Source organism: Pleurodeles waltl, chromosome 7 (genome assembly GCF_031143425.1).
Source record: "Pleurodeles waltl isolate 20211129_DDA chromosome 7, aPleWal1.hap1.20221129, whole genome shotgun sequence".
NCBI lineage: Eukaryota > Metazoa > Chordata > Amphibia > Caudata > Salamandridae > Pleurodeles > Pleurodeles waltl.
In genome coordinates, this window is record NC_090446.1 from 1,143,915,862 (window position 1) to 1,143,940,202 (window position 24,341).

The 24,341-nt window shown below is 40.5% G+C and overlaps 1 protein-coding gene across 3 annotated transcripts in view; it reads right to left on the minus strand.

The window, feature by feature from the left end:
* RNF157 (ring finger protein 157) overlaps positions 1–21,656 on the minus strand; it is a 494,906-nt gene extending 473,250 nt beyond the window's left edge. For all 3 annotated transcript variants that reach the window (XM_069200214.1, XM_069200215.1, XM_069200216.1), the window contains exon 1: positions 21,242–21,656. In XM_069200214.1, coding sequence (XP_069056315.1) covers positions 21,242–21,329 — 88 coding nt within the window. In that variant the 5' untranslated portion in view covers positions 21,330–21,656. The remainder of the gene's footprint in view (positions 1–21,241) is intronic.
* Between the last annotated feature and the right edge of the window lie 2,685 nt (positions 21,657–24,341).

Consider the following 24,341-nt stretch of genomic DNA (forward strand, 5'->3'; position numbering starts at 1 on the left):
CATTTGCATGGCCTACACTGTCTTCACAGTCCTCCCAGATCTTAAAACCTGGAACCGGGCCTGCAAGCAAGTCTCTGTAGGCAACCTCTAGAGGCTCTCTGCTATCCACTATGCTTGAATCTGACTTAGGACAAAAATAGGTAGAGGACAGCTCTTGATATGAAGGTGTACACTGAAAGGCGATGGCGAAATATGGGCAACTTGGGCCAAGATCCTGTATACTTTAAGTAGTGTGCCTCTAAAACACACAGGAATACAGCAAGGTACAGTAATGGCAGTTTAATGTGGCGTGATTATTTTAACATGAACTAAGCACCCTGCTTTTACAGCTTCGCTAGGTTTCCTCTGCAAACTTGGAACTGTTTTCCTGCAGAAATTTTAAATGAGAGTATTTTCCAACATTTGAACAGGTTTTACGTATAACCTCTTGCGTCGAAGACACCGCCTTTCCTGCCCTAAGACTACCTTTAACACAACAGTACATTCTGGGACTTTTGGTCTTGCTGTAGTTAAATTAAGCCCCTTGGACTATCCCATCAAAAAAATGATTCAAAGGAGAAAGAACTAGGAATTCAAATGAACATTTTTTCCTTAGGCAAATCAGACTATAGAAACAGAAAAATATTTCATAAAGTAGGCAAGACACCAAACAAATTTCAGCTTGAGGAATCAAACATAAAAGGTGATTTACATTTCGATTGCAAATAAGTGTCCGCGCGATCTGCATCCTAGCTACGTTATATAATGGGCAAAGAGGAATAGTTCACAGCCTTTTTACACTGCCCCACTGTCTGCAGCAAGAGCGCGTAGGAAAGACAATTTATTAAAGTGCTGGTGCTCAGCGAGAGACAAAGAGCGGCGTCAACAAAAGCGCCTGATTCAGCACTGCGGTGACTTTGGCTGAAGCGCATCGAAAATGCAGTCCGTGCCCAAGGTGGGGACGCGTCGCGGGGAAGGTCGACAAGCACGTGCGTTTTCCGCATCACCACCTGAGCGTGTTATGAAACGTTGTGGGGGTGGGCGGTTTAGGTGCGCCCCCCAGGATACGGGTATGCAAGAGCGACGATCTCAGCAGTACAGCGCGTTCACTGAGCAGGGGTCCTTTACTGAAGTCTGACCCAACCTAAGAGCCTGATTAATCTTGGCGGATGGGATACTCTTTACAAACGTGGCGGATATCCGGTCCGCCATATTACAACTTCCGTTATATCCTATGGCACTTGTAAAATGACAGACGGGATATCCGTCACGTGTGCGGACGGGGTATTCCATCCGCCAAAACCATAATCAGGCCCTAGCTCTTTCATGATTTTAATTAAAGTGGCGCAAGAAACGTGCACTCGCGTTTCATACCTAAGGTTGTGACCCACCTCACATGATACCCTATGGTTTTCAGATGCTCCCTCAATTCACCCCACGTGCCACTCTTCGCCCCAAAGCACAGAGATGTGTAGGGCTTGGCAGACAGTGACAGGTCAGCTATTTTCCAATCACCCGATCCACCTCCAGAGGCCAACACCGGTGGTAAAGCGGGGGTTTGAGGCGAGGGCACAGCATAACGTGGGATGAAGGCTCAATGAAGTCAGGGTGACCGCTAAATCCTAGAAGCCACTACACATACCCACTCTCGAATAATCTCCATAATCGTTTTGGTAAGCAAAGTAGAACACGAAATTCGATTGTTCGAGTGAAGTCCGGTGTAACACAGATGAGCGTCATCGCATTAAAGATGGCAGCAAGGCCTAGAATTAAACATGCACAACTCCCTTCTTCAGGCAGGCAGTTAATTCTACGTTCACAAAATGTCGCAAATACAGCTGCACACCACATTTTTAAAACAGCTCCCAACACCCACGCACTGGATTTTAATTGGTCTCGCGATTTCAATTTTTATTTCATCTCTCTCTCGCCTCCAGAACCTTTTGAGAATGCTTGGCAGCCCTCTCGACCTCTGCCTTTCTGCAGGCAGCCCGCCGTCCTTTTGATGCAGCGAGTCCGTTGGAGAGCGGTCTACAGAGCACGGAGGCGTTCAACGAACACCCTGCACGAGGCGGTCGCTACGAGCGTCAGTCACTGCAGAGCCTACCAGGGGTCAACGCGCGTGAGGGCCTGGATGAGCGCGAGAGCCTCCGGTTCCTTCTTCCATTGCTAAAAGCATCGGCGGACGCAGAAAGACGCAGTCCCACACGCCACAAAGCACACAAATCACAACCCATCAGTAAATGACCTACAGTGTTGTATAAGGCTAAATGATTTACAGCGATTACTAAATGTTGACTATTAACAGTTTTTTGTTTTGCAGGTTGCCATATTCTTGAGGGTTTATATCATAGTCTATTGTAATTGTATTTATAGCTCCCACTACTCCTGACGAAGCTTTGAAATATGCGCGTTACTGTCAATGGACTGTATTCGTTTCATCAAACGTTGAAGGATGAAAGACTGCCCGACTGGAATGCCTGCTTTTTAACTCGAGCACTGCCATTTTTTCAAAGTCATCGAAGATGTTTATAAAGAATGTAGCTGCAACTAATCTGCATCTCTGAAATGCAAAAATTCAGTGCAGGATTAATTAATTGTTTTACTCAACTAGCACTGCGAATGACACAATCTCAATTTCCCATGTCAGCATGAGTTCCAGGGCACTTACCAAATGCTAGGGAAAATGCAACGCTTAATTTTTGAGTTGACTTGTACATCTGCAAATGGCCGGAATGTGAAATGACCCAGCGCCTGGATAACCTCACGGGTGACAAGAAGCCCTATAAAATCTACTGACTGATTAAAGTGACAGTGGTCATAAAACAGGTGTACAGATGTTAACGTTTGTAAATGTATTAAACTCAATCTAAACACATTATTGCTGTTCCGTATGTAACAACTTAAAAAGACCGGTATTTCGAATTCCGATGCAAAAGAGTGAACCTTCATGTATAAATGAAATCGGACATCTCAAAAAAGGACGCTTTGGGGAAAAATGTCTCAGTTTGTAAACCGAAAGTGGAGGAGAGTTACACATATACTCCTCAGTGCAAGCGAATATATCAGAATATTCAAGTGAACAAAGTCGTAGAGTTTATATGATGCACTAACCCCTAGGTTACCCAGAAGTGCTAGAAAACAAACCAAGAGGCGTAGCGAAAGGGGGCAGCCTTGAATTACAAGGTCGCCAAAGCTAGGTAACTGGTAAAGGACGAGCTGAAGACCCAGCCATGCCCTCTGTAGCAGCATAGGCGACTAGACCTGAGACGCTATTTCAGGGTGGGGCATTATTTAAAAAAAAAAAAAAAAAAAAAAAGTGATTTGGTGGGTGTCGTTGAAGCTGAGCAACTAAATCTGATGCAGCACTTCTCATGTCTATTAAGTTGTGGGCTCTGCACCTGCACTGAAGCCACTCAGAGTCAAAAGTGTAGCAAATACTAGCTTTACAGAGAGTGGAAAGTTGGGATCTCGTCAGCCAATCCAATTGATTACTTTGCGGCCATTAACTATCATCACAGACCCGCTTAGAAAAGTCCATTCTGTGGCCCGGAGAACTTTTGAATCGCCTGTTCCTTTGGTATTTTTATTCCCCTTTTCAGCTGCCTTAAAAGTAGACCGGTCAGCAGCAACAATCCTTTAAAAAAAAATAAAAAGGAAAAAGGATACAAAAATCAAGGCTAATAGAGGAAACAGGTTCCTCTCTGTCTACAGCCCAATGCTCCTGACCATCTCAGAGGTGTCCAATAGAACCAGTCTCAGATCATTACCCTTAAAATAAGATTTGCTACGAGGCTTCTCACCAAAATGATGGCTCCTTTGAGGCAAAATTTCATCTTCAGGGATGGAACATCTTCCTTATTCTGGAAGACTGGCTACTTCAAGTTCGCTCCAAGGAAAAAGACCCAGAAGTTTACAAGATCATGCCTGGAACATCGTGGACTGATGAACAAAATCAATTTAGTGCTGTTACAGACCAAGATCTTTATTGGGCGCTGTTCATTACAGAAGTAAGAATAGTGTTCTGCCTGACAAAGGAGCACTTCGTTCAAGGATAGTCTGCAATATCTTTGAAAGCTTCTGCATGCCTACGGTGAAAAGTCCTGGGACACATGTCATTGTATGCATTTTTGGTACCATGGGAGAGATTACACACAGGACCACTCATCTTTCATTCACTGAAATACTGGAAAGCTTCATCAATGTCCTGGGAGCAGAAGATTCCTTACATCTCAGATAAAATGACAACTATAATGGTGATTGAATCGACCATGGTGGTTAAATTCACAACATCTCAAGAAGAATTTTCCCCTTTCTCCTTCCTCTCCTGTGGTAACAACGGATGCCGACAAGGAGGGATGGGGAGCAAACTGCACTTCTGCAACAACCCAAGGAAGATGGTCTCTCCGAGAGTCCGAAATCTTCAAACCAGAGCAAGATTACTGCCATCCACAGAGCATTAAGGCACTTTCAAGGAACTATCACAAATCAACATGTGCTGATCAGGACAAGACAATGCCATTACTATGTCATATAGAAACAGATAGAGGGGAACAAAATGAAGTTCCCCAAATCCAGTGGCTCAGCAGATATCAACCTGGGCGGAGAGACATCTGCTATCCTTGAAAATAATACAGATCAAGAGGACAGAATGTTACAGCAGATCTTCAGAGACAGGTGCTTTCTTCATCTTAACACCTACCTCTTACAACACAAGCGTTCTACTATGTCAGAGGTTTGGGAACAGTTTATAGACTGGTTTGCCTCCCAAGAAGACACTCTGCTTCAGAAGTTTCTCACGCTTTCACGTACCAGGAACCTGGGGAGTGGATGCTCAATCTTTACCTTGGACTCCTCATCTTTTTTATGCATTCCCACCTATTCCTCTTAACCCTCGGGTTGTTCTATAAATTCAGTAGGAGTCTGCGGAGGTGATAACAGTTCTTCCTTTCTGGTATCAATGCTCTTGGATTCCTCTTCAGAGGCCAATGTCAATAGCACCTCATTGGAAAATCCTGGTTCTCACTTTATCCTCTTCGAGGACTGAGGTGTCTTCCGCTGTCAAATCTTTCTCTGTCTGTTTGAATGTAGAGAGGGTTGGGCTTTAAAGTAAAGAGGTCCCTGAATACCTAGCTTAGAATTTTCAGGAATCAAGATTCCAAACACTTTTAAATCAAACTCCAAAAATTGGAGTATTTTTAATGTTGGTGTCATTCTCTTTCCCTATTCCATCTTTCCTGTGATATATCTTCAGTTCTACAATTTTGTTGGTGGGTTCCAGAAAGATTTAGCAAGTTAAGAGCTAAATGGTCTGCCATTAAAGCATTGAGAGAACAGTGAAGAAGGTTTGGAAAGGAGGACTCTAGTGATGAGATTACAGAAGAATATTTCCGTCTTTAGACCTAGTAGACCCTCTAATCCCCTCTGGAATCTTCCCTTAATCTTGAAAGTATTGACAGATGTTGCTTTTGAACCCTTAACTTTAGTACATCTGAAGTATCTAACTATGAAGGTTTCTTTTTTGATGGCTATTACATCAGCAAGGACTGGAGAACTTGGCACGCTCTTATGCAATCCTCTCCTTTTCTTAATAAGTGGTAATATGAGAATTTATTTCTAACCCGTAGATGTCCAAATTAAGATCATAAAACATCTAACATGACCTTAAGTAAATTGATTCATTCTTCTATTATTATAGCTTAAATTCTTTCAGAAGAAACATTACTTCCTGGCGAGCTCTAGGAGGTACTTTTAAATGAACATGCCAGGCCGCAACTTGGAATTCTTTAGACACTTTTGTTAAACATTACGGTATTCAAAATTCAAGAATGGAGAACATTCTTTTGGTGAAGGGGGTCTGAATGCAGCAGTTTCTTCCTGAACACTTAACACAGTATACTAATTAAAGGGTGTTGCATAGTTAGTGTGACAAGTATCATAAATATGTTAATTGAAGGCCGGTCTGGCTTTGGTATTCTCAAAAATAGTAGCCAGGACAAGGATGAAGGGACTTACTGGTAATTTTCATTATCTTTAGTTTGAGGAATCTATGTCACAGTCATTACAACCCACCTACCCTCTCTGTGATGCTAGTCTTCACCCGGCTTGGTTGGCTTGGAATTAGAAGGATGTCGTAAAGGGGAATCTAGATCTTATAACACTCAGCAGGTCGGTGGAATTTTTAAGCACTTTCAGTTCCCTTCTCTTGTGTGAGGTGGGATGACCGAAAAAAAATGACTGTGATGAGGACTCATGGGACTAAATATAATGAACATTAACACTAAGTAACTAGGTATTATGCTGGCTCCACCTCTTGCTTTGCTGAGAAGAAATGCAAACCTGAACAACTATAAAAGCTACTTTATCTCAAATTCTGTAGTTGCAGTCAGTCGCAGTTAATGGGAAGCACATTTTTGAAGCTGCCACACCAACCAAGGTAACATAGCCAAAATAAACAAGCATTGGCAAAGCCAAAAGATCTGCCTTTTGTAAGCTGGTGTAATGGTGAATTCTTTTTGTTCTTAGAAGAATGCGATATGAAAAGAAAAAAAAAAAATGTGACTACCTAAATGTGGTCGCAATATGCTTGCATTAAAAAATTAACTTAAAAAACATTCACTGACGTGGTCGTTATACCAGTGAGGTTTTTAAAAATTAAAATCCCTTTCAGCTGTGCCATAAACTTTACTATTATTATTATTTGTGAAGGAGGCAATAATAATATATCACTACTTAATCACTCAAACCACATGTTACAATAGCAAGTAAACATTTTATAGCTTTAAAAAGGGGACCAAAAACAAATCATCATCTAACTGGGCTTCCAAAGTGCAGGCAAAATAAATAGGCGCTACTTAAAGTTAATACTAAAAAGTAACTAAAATAAAAAGCACACTTGAAACCAAGTTTATCATTGAAGTGAGAGTAACTATTTTAGGTGGATATGAAAAACGTGTACAGGCTTTGGACCGTTGAACAGTCAATGTGAAGGGTAAAAAAGACAACATGCCTCCTATTCTCCCCCTACCCCTGGTCTCATCAGGCCAGACCTAAAAACTGCTAATTCTTCTGCAGTAACATGGCTTCCTGTAAGATTGCACCTGACCCGTGGTGCCAAAGGAAGCTCATTATGGCCTTTTCCAACTTATTTTTACTTGTTATTTGTCTTATCAAATAGTAAGAGAATGTATGACTACACCGGTAATCATAAAGGCATTTAAGTCACTACGTAGTTAATACACTAATTTACTAAGCAGCTGTAGACCGATTAATTACAAATATCAATAAACACTATCCCTAAGGAACCGCCACAAGTTTGTAGTGTATGGATAAACTACGAATGCTATTAGATTTATTGTAGTTATTACTGTTGTCTTCTGTGCTGACCCGTTGGTGTGTGGACCCTAATTGCCATTGAAAGATTTTGTTGGGTGCCAAATTCATTGAAACTTTAGGGAGGTATAGTACAAAAGATGGCTGGACGTAGATTTAGGTAAAATTAAGACAAAACCCTGCACTAGAACGCTATAGGATATGGGCCCCAACACTATGATCAAAGAACACAAACGTGTGCCTCCATCATCTGACACCATAGCTGTCCGCATATTAACCTAATAAAAAAAGACAGATCATGTGAGTGACTTACAGCTGTAGGTGGAGAAACATGTAATTAAATGATGTACACTGCTATAATGCATATCCGAATTTTATTTTGAACAAAAGATAATTACACTACAACATATTAAGCAATAATTTACCTAAACAGAAAACAAATGTGAAATAATTTTGATTCACCCCAGGCACATCCGGCTTCAAAGTTCACATTACAAAGAAAACCAAGACAGTATGTTACTAGCTGTGCCTCCTGAAAAAGGTGAAACCCTTCCTTAAAGAAACATGAGCAGTGTCCTTTGTGAGATCATAGTGTTTCCAGGCGAAAAGGTGGTACTCCTTCATAAGGTAAGGCTATGCCATCTTCCCTGCTCTTCTTGCAAGTCCTGGGAATGTTCTCAGACATCTCAGAGCAGTTTCACCACTCTGGTTTCTGGCTCCAATATACAATCTGTGTAGCATTATAACTGAACACCGAAAACTAACCAAAACCAAATTTGATGCTAGGCAGCTGTGCCTAAAATAAGCTGCTATTTGAGATGTCTGGTTTGTGTGAGGTCCAATCCATGTGCTATTTCTGTAGCCTCCTCTCTTTGTTCTCTGCTAAGAACAGTCTTGCAATGCAAGCAACCCACCCAGGGAGTCTGTTCGGCTTCCTTCTGAATCGCATTTTCTTGACGAGTTGGTTCCTTTCTATTCACTCCGTTGTAAAAACTGGGACAGAAAGCCTTCAAATACAGTCTAACATTAAATCAAGACTGGCAGGCTGCCCATTCTTTACGTTATTTTATAGCAGGGGATAGAACATTTGGGAAATCTTAAGTAAAACAATCCTTTCATGAAAACATACAAATAAATGACTGTTCGCATAGGTACCAATTCTTTACTTCCCTTGAATGGATGATATTTATCTTTATTACAAATATGTATCTCTCGCCCCCCCCCCCTGTCTTTGAACATGAACATGAGGTGATCTGCCACAGGTGACAAGTTGGAATCGTGGCAAAGATGACCGAGTCTTCCTTGCGAGGTTAGTACCGTTAAACCTGGGTAATGCTAACACTTATTGCCACAGGGCTTCACAAAGGGAGAATGGTATTATGAACCACAATATAAAAAACAAGTGCTTAAAGAAATATAGGTTACAGAAGTCTGAAGAGGTGGACTTTGAGATATTTGTAACCTGGTGAACGTGCAAAAGGCCGCCAAAGCACGTTGTTCCAGGGCAATATATGCCTTCCATTATAAGCACTGGGGTGCCAAACATTTTAGAATGAAACCGATCTTATACTTGTCCAGTTACTTGATTATGCAGACACTGCAGCAGGTGAGCCATTTCTGTAACTTAGGTCATAGTATTGTAGAAGCAGAAAGATTCGGTATGTTTAATCTTCATGAAAAAAGAAGGGTGCCGGTGTCTAACAGGTTGTAGCTATTTTGATGATATGATTTACTTGTGGATTGAATCAGAGGGCAGAATTGAGAGTCGTTCCCTTGTTTCCAACTTTGAACATAGAATTGGACAAGGTCCTGAGCTAGATGTTAGAAAGTCTTGGTAATTTATTGTAACCCATTATTAACCAATTAAAGATTATGTACACAGTAAAAAAAAAAAAAAAAGAAAAATCACAAATGAACAACATTCTCATGTCCACTGCTTTTAGGTTCTTTCTTTTTCTTACAGCAGCAGACAAAAGGGCAGCAGAGGGTCTGCAACCGTTAACAAGCATTTACAATGCAACGGGTCTCACATTTGCTCATGTTAGAGCTGATAGCGTTGTAAACTCCTAACCCGACTTTTCACCTATCGGGCAAAAGTGCATTTATGTACATAACCCGAAAAAGTGAAATCAAGTATGTAAAGCGCTCGACTTCTGCCAAGCGAGATCGGGCTCGTAAATTAGAGAAAAAAAAAAGTCCACGAGCCCGATGGAAAACAGCGAGCCTCGCATGTTTTCTGTACTTGGTCGCTGCGCTCGAGGAGGGCTAGCCACCGGAAAAGGCATGACATATGCTTGTCTTCGACTAATGAAAGCAAGCAGATTTTATTAGGGAAGCCCACAAACCAATAAAAAACACTGACGTGAAGTTGACAGGGCTCCGAGCCCTTTTCTAAATACAAAAGAGTCTCGCTGCGATACGCATGCGCAAGCAACGCAGGCTCGACCCTAAAAAGGATTATTTAGTATTGTTACTTCAGTCGTGGAATATTTTTGAAAAAAGTCAAAGAATTCTCCAAATGTTTTAAAACAGGGTTAAAACCTTGTAATGGGGTATCTCCACATAGTCCCAATGGCTGCTATACTGTAGATGCCTGTGAAGACAAAACTAGAGAATAGGCCTCTATAAAATCAGTCGGTTTTGTACTTGTCTAATATTAAATCAACAATGTGTCCTCCCCAAAGAGCATTAGTTGTTGGTTAAATCTGACTAGGTACTAACGACTGCATTACATTGTCCGTAGCTCCCTCTGGATAGCGATATGTTGGATCATGGGCAGAGTATATGTGCAATAGTGCCACACGCTAGGCATCCCTTCCAACATTTTGGTGAGGTGGAAGACCCTTGTATCAAAGCTGAAGGAGAATACTTAAAATCTTTTTTTATGCTAATGAATTGTGTTTTTCCATTTGCTAAACTAAAGGAAATATTGTTAATCGAGCCTCAGAATGGGAACACATTTTCTAGATCAATTAAGACCCCAAGATAATCTGCCCAAGTAGCTCAGTTATGTGAGGTCTTATCGTATGTAAATCTGTAAAATGGCTTGAGACTATGATAAAATCAGCTTGTGCAAAAGTTCAATTGAGATCTGAGCAGGCCTTGTTTTTTTTTTTTTTTTTAGGACTGCAGCTACTCATTAACAACGTCCAAAATAATTAGTCAATTTCTTTGCCTCACTTGATTCTTCTCCCACATCCAGAAGATACCTTTTCTTACCATGCCGTCATTTGGTTGCAGCACTGAATTTTACTAAATGAGGTAGATAGCAGACAAAATAACGCAATTCTGTCCAGCAAAGCAGACAGTGTAGTCTTTAGGTATTTCCATTCCACATTATTATCAATTGTCATCCATACGTTGCAGTAGACCCTCTGAGCAGGCAAGTAGTAGGTCCTGCTGTCAGGGATCACCTACTGGCTTCACTGAATTCAGCTAAAGACAAGATTAAGCAAACTAATAAGCAAACTATAAGCAAGTGTAGCAGTTCTTTGAATTTTACCTGGCCCTCTACACAGAAGAGAGCCCACAGGAAACAGCTTTTGATAATTACCTCAGTGATATAAAATCCTTTCCGACCAAGTTTAACAACTGGAGGAAGCCACATTCCACGAAATATTATTATTAGAAGTTTTTAAGAAATTGTCGAGCAACAAACAGAGTCCTGATAGATGTATTAATCTCTCTTCAAGATGAGAAATAAAGCTATGACAGAGTGACACTATTTTGATTCTGAAACCTAAAAAGAAACCTCAAGAGACATGTTGCCCACACAGACCTATAACCTTAATGAATATAAACATAGAAATCTTTACAAATGTTTTTTTTCCTACAATGCCTTGAGAAAATATGGTCATGAAATTGTAAACCTGGCCACAGCCCCAGTTGAGGAATGCCCGAAAGGGATGGAGTACTGTGCCTTAATGGAGAAACTGGTCTAAAGGACTCAAGGACGCCCCAAAAAAGCATATTAAAATATGGGGTATATGGTGGGATTACTCACAAGCAAATGGTTTGCAAATGACTCACTAACATTTTCTTTGTTGTCGACAGTAATTTTGAAGAATTGCATTGTATTGTATTGTATTGATTGACTTGTGTTTGGTACATCGTGCTCTACTGTATATTTGTGGACTATTACTTCACTCCTGTGTAATGTTTTCCTTTTTAGGAAACTCCAATAAAAAGATCTTTTAAAATATGTCCCAATGAAAAATTTAACTAGAGGTAGCAAGACAAGACTGTCCCCATCTCCTGCCAAATTCACAGTGGTAATAGACCCTTTAGTCCACAAAACAAAAACACCAGTCTCTCAGTTACCGGAGGACGGGTCCATTTCACACCTTATAAAGTTCTCTCTATTTGAGGGCGATATTTTGTGGTTTATCATCAGTACTTAAACACGGTTGGCTGCACGGATTCTTGAGCTCGAAAAGTTCAGTGGTGTCGGTATTTAAGACAAATTACTCCATGTCCATAGGTCTACCCAACGAAACAAAGAAGGTAAATTACTTAATGGAAATTCATTGCCTCATTTGAACACCAGACACCCCTTGGAGGATCTGGGCATTAAAGCCCCTAAGCTAGACAAACTACACAGAGCCAGCATCCTTCCAATACTATACACTTCATTTAAATATATTTACAGGTGGGGGAAACTGCAAATGTCCTGCTTCAGTAGTACACCATGAATTAAGATGAACTTTATACTGCAACTATTGTGTGTGGAAGCTGCTGTGCTGAGTAGCCATTATTGGTGTCTCATCCACAGCATGCAGGTGCCTTTGGAGATCTAAACGTTTAGTCCTTTCTTGCTCAACACAGGGTCTTATTAATCGTTTCTTGTGTTTTGCTACATACTATCAGGTTCTCCTTTTAGTATTTCTGTTCTATTTTTTCTTGCTTTCTCGAGATGACATCATAAAAAAGTCTTGCAGGACTCTATTCTTATTACTCATCCAACACGGTTACCTTAATCAGGCCCCATGACTACATACAAGCTTATTGTAAGTGTGCTTTCATCATCATACAAATCAACCACAGCATGGGAGCGTGGAAAAAATTATTCCAAGAACATGCACCGAGAGTTCACACATAGTAAACGGGCTTGGGTGCTAAGACCCAACTTTTGCACAATTTGCATTGGTCATGTTCTTTGCTTCTTGTACCTTACTGTACATGCTGGTTCGTCCCACTATACTGAAGGCAATGGGGCTTATTATGCGGGTTTTTTACATTTTTAATTTTGCATCTGTATGGGCACTGGTAGTTAGGTTTTTACACTGCCCATTGTCGCTTGAGTGGTTAGGGAAAGGGCAGGTGGTGTTTCAGGAATTAAGAGGCATTTTCTGTGAAAAGCAGTACGGACAATAGTCAGCAATTAAAAGTGACACTTGATTTACAGGCGGCTAGCGCAATCTTTACAAAACGGGCTTCATGGGATGTGGTCTGTGACGTTTGTACATATCGGAGCTGCTAATCACGTCAAAGCCAAATACAGTCTACATTTTCAGAGGAACAACGTAACAACCAATGATAGCAATTCTTGTCAACATTTCTTTAACTTTCTCAAGCCCGCCTTCAATGTATAAAAAGAAGGTGCATAAACCTGTGCTTTGAAAAACGTTGTAGCGTCCAGTGTTATTGCTAATACATTTACTTCAGCGGACATCAGCATATCCTTGCTCCGTAACATACTTAGGAAAGAGCTGTCAGTTGACATAGTGCACACAGAAAGACTATTCCGTTTTTTGGGGTGCCTAGAGGTAAACTAACTAGCATTAACCTTTTAGCTGCTACAAGTAACGTCAAGACTGTTGTATGCAGTGGTCTCCCCCTCCTTCCAAAAGACTCAGGTACAGCTCTATCAAAATTACAGATACTAAACCCCAATACTACATCATCTCTACATGGATCAGTCATCTGGGGCCCACACTACACAACACAGACAGAGGAGCGGCGCTGCTGGGATATTCAACCGTCCTGCGTGTTATTCTTCAGCAAGAACCACCAAGAAACAAAAGAAGCATGGGGCTAGTAATAAGGGGCAATTATTTCAAGTCATTCTTACATATCGCCTATAAGTGAGAAGAAGATAACAGCATGTACTTGGAAGGGCAAGAGGCACACTAAGTATGCACTTCACTACCTGCTTTTAACCATGACTACCAAGCAAGCATATGAAACCAGGTACCGCAGAATTATTTGTTTACGGTAAAAAACAAAAATAAAAAAAGAGCCTAGGCGGAAGCACATACTAACTAATGATGAATATGGCAGACAAATCCTACTGTGACTTTATATTTTATTGTCTAATCTAATTGTCTAAACCATGTGGATTAATGAATGAAAGCACATCTAACGCACACAGCTACTCCAGCACTGTGGAAAACAGGAAAGGGGGAAACCCCAAATTATACATTCAACCGAGGAGGTTTTTAGTTGTTTTTGGAAGAAAGTTTAATTTAGGATGCATCCGCGTTGGAGGGGGAGTTTATTACACCGCGTAGAGGCCAAAACAGAAAAAGGTAGAGCCACCCAGTCTCTTTATGAGTGGAATGACTAACAGGCAGACATCATGTGAGCGCAAGGCCCTGAGGGGAAGTATTCTTGCATCCTATTGGTCAGATACGCAAATCCCACCTTATAAAAGGCTCAGTGAGCAATGGTTAAAGATTTAAAAGTAATTCTCTTCCTCGAAGGCAGATAATACAAGTGATTGCGGTAGTGTGACACTGAAGCACATTTGGGCAGCTTAAACAGAAGGCAGATTGCCGTGTTCTGCACTATTTGCTAACAGTGAATTAGGTGTCGTGGATTAACTAAATAAATAATATTAAAATAGTTCAACCTGGACAGAATCAGCACTCGGACCACTGATTTCCTAGCTTCCCTATAGATAAGATCCAGAACTTTTTTTTTTTTAACATTCTGAGTATCCAGAAGCAAGCTTTCACAACCGACGAAATCTGGGGTTTGAAAGAGGGGTGAACATCAAAAAGCCCCCCCAGGTTTCTCGCCACCGCCTTGGGGTGGGGAAGAGAGGGGAACAATGGCCAAACTGCTCAGCCAGGCACCTGTCCAACAAGAAAGTGGATTAGGACCAAAAGGCAAGATCTCCAGTTTGTCCGGATTACATTGAAGGCAGTTGACTCTAAGCCACCGCAATGCAAGCTGAGGCATTTTCCTTATCGGAGGCAAAATCATAATCATAGGTCAGCAATAACTGGGTGTCATCTGCATATTAATCAACTTTGATGTCAAATGATTCAATCAGAAAGCGAGCAGGGACATACATATAAATGTTAAAGAGCTTGAGGCTCAGTGCTGAATTTTGTGGTATGCTGTATTCTAATGTCTTAACCTCGAATAAAAAGGCTTCATCCACACAGCTTGGTCTCTGTGGTCCAAGAAGGATCAAAGTCATCTTAAAGTTGCCCCATCCATTCTAGTAATCTTAAACCAACTGCAAGGCCCTCCACTTTATGCCCCTTCCATTTAACCATTTTAAACCAACAAACTACAAAAAAAGTCTTACTTGTAGTCTATTATGAATTCGACTGGGGCTGTTCACTGTTTCTAGTGTAGTGGTGAATATCATTCGGAATTTCTAAGATTGCCTTTCTCCTTAATTAAATATTACTTCGGATAGCCATTACATTATTGGGCAACAACACGTGGGTGATCACTGTGCGCTTTCGACTCTTTAGAAAAAGAGAAATCGCGTTCCTTTCTCCTTATTCAAATATTACTTTGGACAGTCATTACATTATTGGGCAACAACCCGTGGGTGGTCACTGTGCACTTTTGACTTTTTAGAAAAAGAGAAATCACGCGCCTTTTCCATGTGTCATTCTCCTCTATGAAAACGATACTCTATATACCTCTGGTGTGAAGAACAAAACATGGAATTAAAAAAGATAAGATACAATCACTGAATAACAAACATAAATTGGCCCAACAGGAATCAGCTGTGGTAAGTTAAATTACAATTTACATTGCGCTAATGTAAAAACACTCATAGGTGATTAATGAGAGGTTTATGTTCTAATTGTTGGAATTTCTATGCAGATCTGTGTAGTAAGCGTTGATGGAAGTAGAGGACAAAGAAGCACAACACAAGTCTGCGCTAATAATAACATTTTATTTCATACATTCAGAGATTATTTGAGACTGAAAACGTCAGACCTACTACATTTCTAATTATATTGTATCGAGAAAATGTAATTTCTATGTGCTGTAGTTATTTTAAACATGTGGTATTATTTCCAGCATTAGACCAAAATATAAATCTCCTAGTTAAGAAAACTAGAATATTTAGCTGTGACCTTCGCAGATATGAAGCATAAGGTGTGAAAGAGGAGTCATGGTGACAAATATAGCAAAATAAATATTAGCAAAGCCAATATATCTGGCTTTCTGTTGGGGGAAGTACATCGTAGTTGTTCAGTAATTGTTTGTGTTTTCCCTAGATGTCTTAAAAAGAGATGCCCATAGTAATACAACACAATGGACTATGACTATATGGAATTACCTTTTCAGAAGATAAAGTTTAGTCTGGGAGGAGGAGAGAGAAATTACTTTTGATATGGGAATATAGGATGCAGTCTCCCTACTCGTACATCTATATACACAGGTATCCTACAGTTCAAAAATCTCCAAGAGAGCATGAGTGGAGGACAGACAAATCCGGAATCTAATTTCCGTTTTTTCAGACCTTCACACACTTCATTAGTGGCATGCTTTATCATTGGTTCTCTCTCATCCTACTCCCTATAAACCAGGATGGGCTCAACCATACCCCCAGGGACCACTTTGGATATTACCTAACAAAGTTAGGTAAAAAAGTAAGTAAGGGTAACAAAAAAACAAAAAATGCCAGTAGGGGTGCTTATTATCTCTATACCCTCATATACTGTGTTGACATGTTTCAGCCCTAAATGACAGATCACTAAGGGTTCAAGAATTTCACCAGGACAGGTACCTGGCCAGTGTTTAATATCAGCTCTAGTATTTGTCATCTGTAATTGAGATGCACTATGAGATAATAAAGCATATAAAAATGCAGGCCTACTTGCTGCATTAAAGGATACACATTAGTACCTGGAAAACAAAGAACACGCATGTCATCACAGATTTCAATCAGGAGCATTTCTTCAACCCACAAGACAATTACATCAGGAATGTTATAAACACTCCATTGCACACAGGCATGCAATAAAATGCAAGGATGGTTTCTCAAGTTAAGGGAAAATCACATGCATTCAGAAGATATACAACATATTAAATGTAATGTACTCCCATCATGTGGCGCACAGAACAGGTCTCCCTACGGCAGCGCTACATTGACAATGTATTCATGCTTTGGAAAGATTCTAAAGATGGAGCAAACAAATGTGTGGAATAGCTGAACACATTGAACTGTTCTCTAAACTTCACTAACTCTATGAGCAACCACATAGTAGCTTTCATGATCCTTTCAATAACGACAGAGGGAGAAAAGCTGTGCACAAAGATGTACAACAAACCCAGACACAAGAGCAATCTCTTACCCTTTGAAAGTGCCCATCCGTGTGCCCTGAAGAAAAACGTACCCGTAGGACAATTTCTGAGAATTAGGCTGAATTGTTCTGTCTGGAGCAATTATATTGTTGAGGCCAACAATCTTGCAAATCGACTCGATAACAGAGATTATCCCAAGAAATTTGTAGAGAAAGCTAACAAACGTGCAAAACACAATCGCACAGAGAACCTCATAGAAGAGAAAACGGGGGGGGGGGGGATACTAAGCAGCTAATGTGTGTCAGTGCTTACAGTATAATTTCTAACAAAGTGAAAGGCATAATTAATAAACACTTGTGCATTATGAATTTGAACAATCACGCTCTGGACACACATTAAACCAAAAGACTGCAGAGTTCCTGATCAAAACACTTTATGGAACATGCCTCCAGTCATGGGCTACTTCCCAGGCAGACAATGTTGTGTGTCCCTTCATGACACTTACGAAATATATTGACATAAGGCTGGATTGACCATGGGATTAACTAAATCAAACAAAGTGTAATTCAACAAATGTGGTCGACCTGACCCAAGGTCTGTGTGACCTAATATGGGGATGAATTTCAGAAAGAGCAAAGTCAGAATAGGCGAGCGCCAAAGTAACATTAGGTATCTCCATAATATCAGCAAGATGACCACCCACCTAATGGCCAAAGGGCACTCAGAAAAACTATATTGGACAATCATTAATTAGGTCCAGAACATGTTCAATATATCCAAAATAATCACAGTGAGTACAACGCTGGATATACAGATTAAATACATATGCAACAAGACTGAATTATGACATCCGACAGAACCAGATAAACTCTACATAACCTATTTTTTCACATGCACTCATAAAACACAAACTTAGGACCATTCCCCTGCAGTTTAGAAGATACTTGTGTATAAACGTATGGAACACTTGTACTGACAACTATGGCATAGACTTCCTTTTTAACACTTCACAAACAGTTCAGACTGTCAAAATACGCTCTACAGAGGAGGACTTAATAAGAAATGTTTTCCTAAGCACCACCTTGACATCACTAAAGTGCTTTTGCCTCTATTTTCCAACTTACATTGCACTGCATTTTCTTGCATACTTGTATGTAGTGGAGTTTTTATCATACTCCGATGTAATTGTCTTGAGGGTTGAAAAAATGAGCATGATTGGAATCTGTGACAATTTGTTTACCCTGTAATGCGGCAAGTAGGCCGGTATTTATAAATGTTGTATGGTCTATATACTTTGCATCTGACTGAGAGAGGACAAACACTAGAACCGATATTCTTCTAGACCTGGCAAGAACCAGTCCTAACAAAATCCTTGGACTCTGAGTGGCCTAAAATTTAGGGCTGAAACATGTTAACACATTATGTGAAGCTGTAGGGACAATAAATACCCATAGCCACCCCTACAAGTATGTATTTTTTAACCATACCTAAGACATCCAAAAGGAAACGTTTCTACGGTATTTGTATATTATTGACCCAGTAAGGTAATTTCAAAAGTGCTCAATGGGATACAACTGAGAACATCTTGGGTAATAGGGACAAGGATGGGAACTGATGATAAAGCATGCTATTAAAGAGTGGGTGGGTGAGGGTCTGGAAAAACCGAACTTGGATTACTGATTTGGGACTGTCCTCCACTCATACTCTCTTGAAGAGTTTTTGACTATAGGATACCTCTGTATGTAGGTGTACAAGTTGGGAGAATGCATTTTATGCACCTTTAAAAGAAGTTGTTTCTCTCTCTCCGCCTCCCAGACTAAACTTTGTGGTTTTGGTGTTTAGGCACAAAACCAGTAGTTTGCACTATAAAGAAACACTCATCATCCATATGTAGTTAGCTTGATAGCCTCTTACTCTACTACCCAAGACAGTGCTTTGGTAGACACCAGTGGTAGGATACACTATAAAAATGGTAGAGTGCAATACTATCAACCTGCTTTGCAGGGTCAGCTATTTAGTACAACTGAAATCACTTCCTTACGTTTCCTCTTCGGTTTCAACATCATTCAACTTGGTTTCAGTGATTTCAAATCTTTGCATCCGTTTTTTTTACCAGTTTCCTTTCCTCAGAGGCAGTGACCATACTCATTTTTTTGGCTTAGGAAAAGTCAATCATTTATCATTACATTAAAGACAGTTGTTTTACGTTCCCCAGTTAGTGATTTATTCCACTTAGTTTAGTTTCAGTAAATTCTAATTACATAGCTTGGTATGTTGCAATAAGTCCCACTTAGTTGCTTTCCCTAAATTCAATTATATATCCTTGTATGTTGCATTTGGCACATGTTTTGCATGAGAGTTTTGATCTTCTTTTGAGAATTGGCCATCTATTTTACAGAACGGAGGACACAGCCAACATAAGAACAATTATCATATTGTGGGCTATATATTTTCAATTTTCAGTATGTTTTTAGGGGTATTTAAAGTTGTAAAAAGTCTCTGGTCCTATGAATACCATCACATGGTTAAATCTAGTGCAATCGATCCCAGGTTATATGCAAAATTATTACTTACTACAAGCAGAAAACACTAACGTTTTGTAGGACGATCATACCCACTTTAAGATGACCTTCGTTATGTGTGTGCGAATGTTGGAAAAGAGAGGACACTGCAAAAGATTATCTTCAATTAAATAAAACATATGAATGTTTTGTCAAGACACAAAAGAAAAGTGGCAAAGACATTATTTATTGATTTGTAGGCTGTGACAAATATGTACAAGAAGTGTTTTGGCGGCAGAAAACTAGATGGAGTTTATTCCCCAGGGCGCCCAATCAATTTATAACAAATAGGGACAATTCCTACATCATGGGAAACAAGGCATAAAAACTTCGGGACTCTGAACATACCAAAGACACGTCTACTTCATTGGAGTTACCTACACACAACTGTAGAAAATACATGAGGCAAGAATAAAATGAATACTGCTTTAGCACTCCAACAACATGTATTCATATTAACTCAAGAAATTATTAATTAAATTATTTTAGATTAGTACCCTCTAAAGAAGTATATGTCCACGCAGCATACAGTCTGTGGTAATATGGAAACCTTTCATGTATGAACGGAGCTCATAAAATACTGATACGTCACTGGTTCAGAAAAGTAAGTAAGGTATCAGCAACACTGTTGCTAAAAGGAATACAGTATTAGTTCTATTATAAGCATGATATGGAGAGGTTTAGAAACTACCACAACTAGTGAGAGTCTCATGCCCACATTTCAGGTGCAATTTGGGATTGGGAAAAAAATTAATTTCATAGTTCTAAAGTCTAGCTGGATGAATTTTGCAGCAATTTCGTTCAGAGTGGAAGAAGATAAAATATGTAACAGCTTCTATTTTTCAGTAGGAGTCAAGATATTTAAAGATTTTTTTCAAGTTCCCTCTTTGGGTTTGCATGCAATTATATTTTCAGAAAACGTTTAAGAGACAGAGCTAGTCAACATACTCACTGGCTTACACTAACACGAAGGCCAACAACAGCAGATAGTTATGCCTCGGTATCACCATTCTCTTAAACAATAACCCAAAATGGGAGAAATTTACAGTTTGCACTTTGACCATTATTTCAATCCTCCCTATTCTCCGTACCTTTGGAAATTTCATCCTCACCATTGAACATTATTTCCTGCTTACAGTTCAGTATTACCACCAACCATCTTAAAAAAACACAGAAATTCCTTATTTATCGTTCCAGCAGTAAATGACATTGGTCATATGCCTACTATTCCACCCTTTATTTTCATTAGGCCACCATTCCCCATTTACTGCAGTGCACTCCAACCCAAAATCGCCTCCAACGCGCCAGTAGAAATTGAAACAAAATCAGGTACTCTCTGATCGACTAGTCTAATTGATGTGCTAGCCCATGATGTCCTCTATCTAGCGTCGTCTATGTGCATCCAATATGCCAAATTCACAACACGTATATGGTATAAATAAGATGAGCATATGAACCAAGGTGAACAGGCACCAGATTTTTGACCTTGCGTTTCCATTCACAAATAACTGTTTCAAGGTCTACTGGTCGAACTGGGGCAGTTGAAATGAACTAAGACTACAACTCCCGGGATACACTGGGTTATTGAAGCACACGGGACTTAACAATTGTATAACTGACATTACAATTAAGTCCCCTGTTAATCTTAGCTATCAGTGCCTAAACTCATAATATAAAAAAAGGCTATCCCTTTAGGCAGAAGCTGCAGTTGCTTGCTGGAAAAAGGTCATTCCATAGTAAAACTTCCGGAGAAAGGGTTGAATGAAATCAGAGCTGTGGGATTTTGCCTCAATTACAGTCCAAAAAGATGCATGGGGGCACTTTATAATAAACCGCTCCGTTAGAAGAATTCGTTTGCCAGGACTCACCAGATTTAGGGGGATACCTGTAGACAGAGTTGGATGTGATGTCCACCTCTTCCACCCCGGCATGCTGCCGGCTGGTCAGGGCCCCCATTGCCGACGTCCGCAGAGACGACCGGTCCCCTCAACCTCCGCCGAGCCCGATGCTCCGCGTTGCAGCTTCTTGTACCTGGGCGGTGGGTGTAAGCGCCTTCTATTCCATAGAGGATGCTCTCGGTCACCTGGGCTGTGCCCGTTTACCGCGGTGGCAGTCCTTTCATTAATATGCCAGCTCGCCCAATACGGCGAGAAGCTCACAAGCAGGAGACTTTACCGCCGACCTCTTCTGAAAAAATCCGATTGCTTTTTCTTTCGGCTTTATCCGACTTCAATAAGTGGAGCAATCAGGTCTGCTAGGTTATAATGATTGACAGGCTGGGGTGTAGGAGGAGTTGCTGGATGGCTGGAGTAAGAGCTACCCATTCCGGAAGTGACCGCCCTCGCCAACCCGGAAATAGTTGCCCAGCAGTCTGGGTATCGGTATTAGCTTAGTTGAAGCGTGGAAAGCGTATGTCGCTGTTTGAGTGACTAGAATTTTAAAGCAAAAAACCGGGACATTTCACAAAAATGAAGGAGTACTATTTTACTTCAAACCAGCGCACAGAATGACAGCTTACATCAGGTTAGAATTACAGAAGAGACCCCAGGAAGATAAATGAAATGCAAGTTTTAAGGCCAGTATTATGCATTTTAATTACACTGCTCCCTGTCAATACCTGCTTACTAAATCTGCTTTGGAAAACTAAATAAATCACCCCCCATCGTTTTCCGGCGACCCTTTAAAAACTGGGATATGATCTAAATTTCCCGAAATCTACCGGGACATCTGGTAAAAACCCGGGACTGTCCTGGCAAATCCTGTACGCTTGGTCATCCTATGTTTAGGCTGCCTTTTGCATTGAACTAGGCACGATAAAATAGGTTGCCTATCCCCGCAGGGTTCTGGCAGACCTGCCAACTCACCGTGTGGCACCGTGTGTCACTCTGGGGCCAATGTCACACGGTGGCATTGAAGACGAGCTGGAAACCACAGGTGGAGCGAATTTTCTGATGGCCTTTGGAGGCTGTAAACAGCTGATGTCCATTTGGCTGTGTAATAAACACCCCAGGACATCGGTGACAGCGTTGTTTTTTCTTTCAATAGGGTGCATTAGATTTTCAGTTTGACAGGCCTAGGTTCTGGGCTCTGGACAAGAAGCTCTATCTTTAGTGAAGAGGGGTGGAGGGAGGGATAAATCCAGAGTAAGTGAGGACTTGTCGGACAGGCAGATGTCCTGTACTAGACGGAGCGTTTAGTGAAGAGGGTGTAGTGTCAAGTTCAATGCTGCCGTCTTTGGACCTGGGCTACCAGGTTGGAGTCTCGACATTGGCTCCGCATCCAGTGATTCTGGGCAAATCACTTAATCCTTCCTTCCCATACCTAAACAAGCATTGGAAAAGCCAACTGGTCTGGGCTCTTTCAGAGGTATTGACATTGGTGTTGTCAGGGCTTTAAGTGCTGAGCGTCATGTCAGGGCTCAGCTCCGGAAGTTCTAAAAAGCAGGTGCTGAAACGGGTCCCTAACGGACTATCAATTTTTGCCCTCACCCTCAGATTGAAAAACAATCTTAACTTGGCAGCAGTACCACCCTGCGCTGCCTTTGATGTAACTGCAAAGATAATCGTTATTGTTCTTTCACAGTCTCATTTCAGAACTACTGCAGTTTTTAAAAATATTTTATATAAAGAAGTCGTTGTTGCATTTAATATAACCATTGACAAGGCAATAGTCCTGGCATGTTGTAGGTGTAATGTTATTCGTTGAATTATATATCTGGATGCAGCGACCGAAAGAAGCAGCGAAATACCATTCGGGAGGCACTCTATGCTGGGCATTGATTTTTAGCTTAAAAAGAGATAGATAAAAGATAGATAGAAGATGGATAGATAAAAGGTAGAAAAAAAGATAGATAAAATGTATATAGATAAAATATATATAAATGAGGTGTATAGATAAAAAATAGGTAGATAGATAAAAGGTAGCTAAAGATAAATGAAAGATTGTTAGATAAACGATAGATATATAAAAGAGATAAATATAGATATATAGATAAAAAAGGGATATTTACATATATAAAATATAGGTATATAAATAGATAAAAGATAGGTAAAATATAGACTAATAATAGATAAAGGTACACAGATTGATAAAAGATAGAGAGCTAGATAAAAGATAGAAGATAGCTAGCAACCGCCACATTCCCGAGCATGAATAAAATGTTAAAACTAGACAAACAGCAATGAGGGAGAGACACCCTCTCCCTCATTGCACGGAACAGCCGCCCCCTGAAAGCAGCGTCTGCCATTTGATCTTGGGCTTAAATGCTCAGCAAATGTGATGAGAGAAGAACAAGATTTACAGGCAGTGCAGAAAGAGAGGCCCTGGAAGCACAGCTGAGCCTAGAGTGGAGCCACTGAGATAGTACAGAAAGAGTCACAGCTAATCTCGAGGACAGCTACTAAAAGAGTGATTTAAAATCATGGCCACTCAACTTTATTAAATTGGACTGTATATGTGTTTGCACAAGATGCTGCGTTACGAAGGGGGTAGAAAATGGTGCTGCAGCGATGCACCGCATTTCAGGCTATCAGTTTAGGTAAAATGGCACCAACAACTGGCATTAGACTCAATTTAAGAGTTGACCTGGTATACTTTTCAGGAGTGGAGTAGGACGCTGGTCCGTGCTGAAGGGACAAAAAGGTCCCAATAAAGTCCAGACCCTAATGTACACTTTTCTGCATGATTAAATTCTGTTTACCCCAAGTTTCCTGTTTTTCTCAAGAAACCATGCACAGAGGAAGAGGCAGAAACGAAGCCACTCTCTGAGTGCGGGAACAATAGTGCAGCAAGGTCAGTCAGTACATAATGGTCAAACAAACACAGTTGTGAACCAGAAACAAATCAACTTGGTAGTTGCTGAGTGCCTCGTCAGCTAGAAAGCAAATATCTAGAAATGGTATTTGATAGAAAATATATAATCCTAACCTGTATCATTATTACATACACTGGTCATTAGTATTTTATATT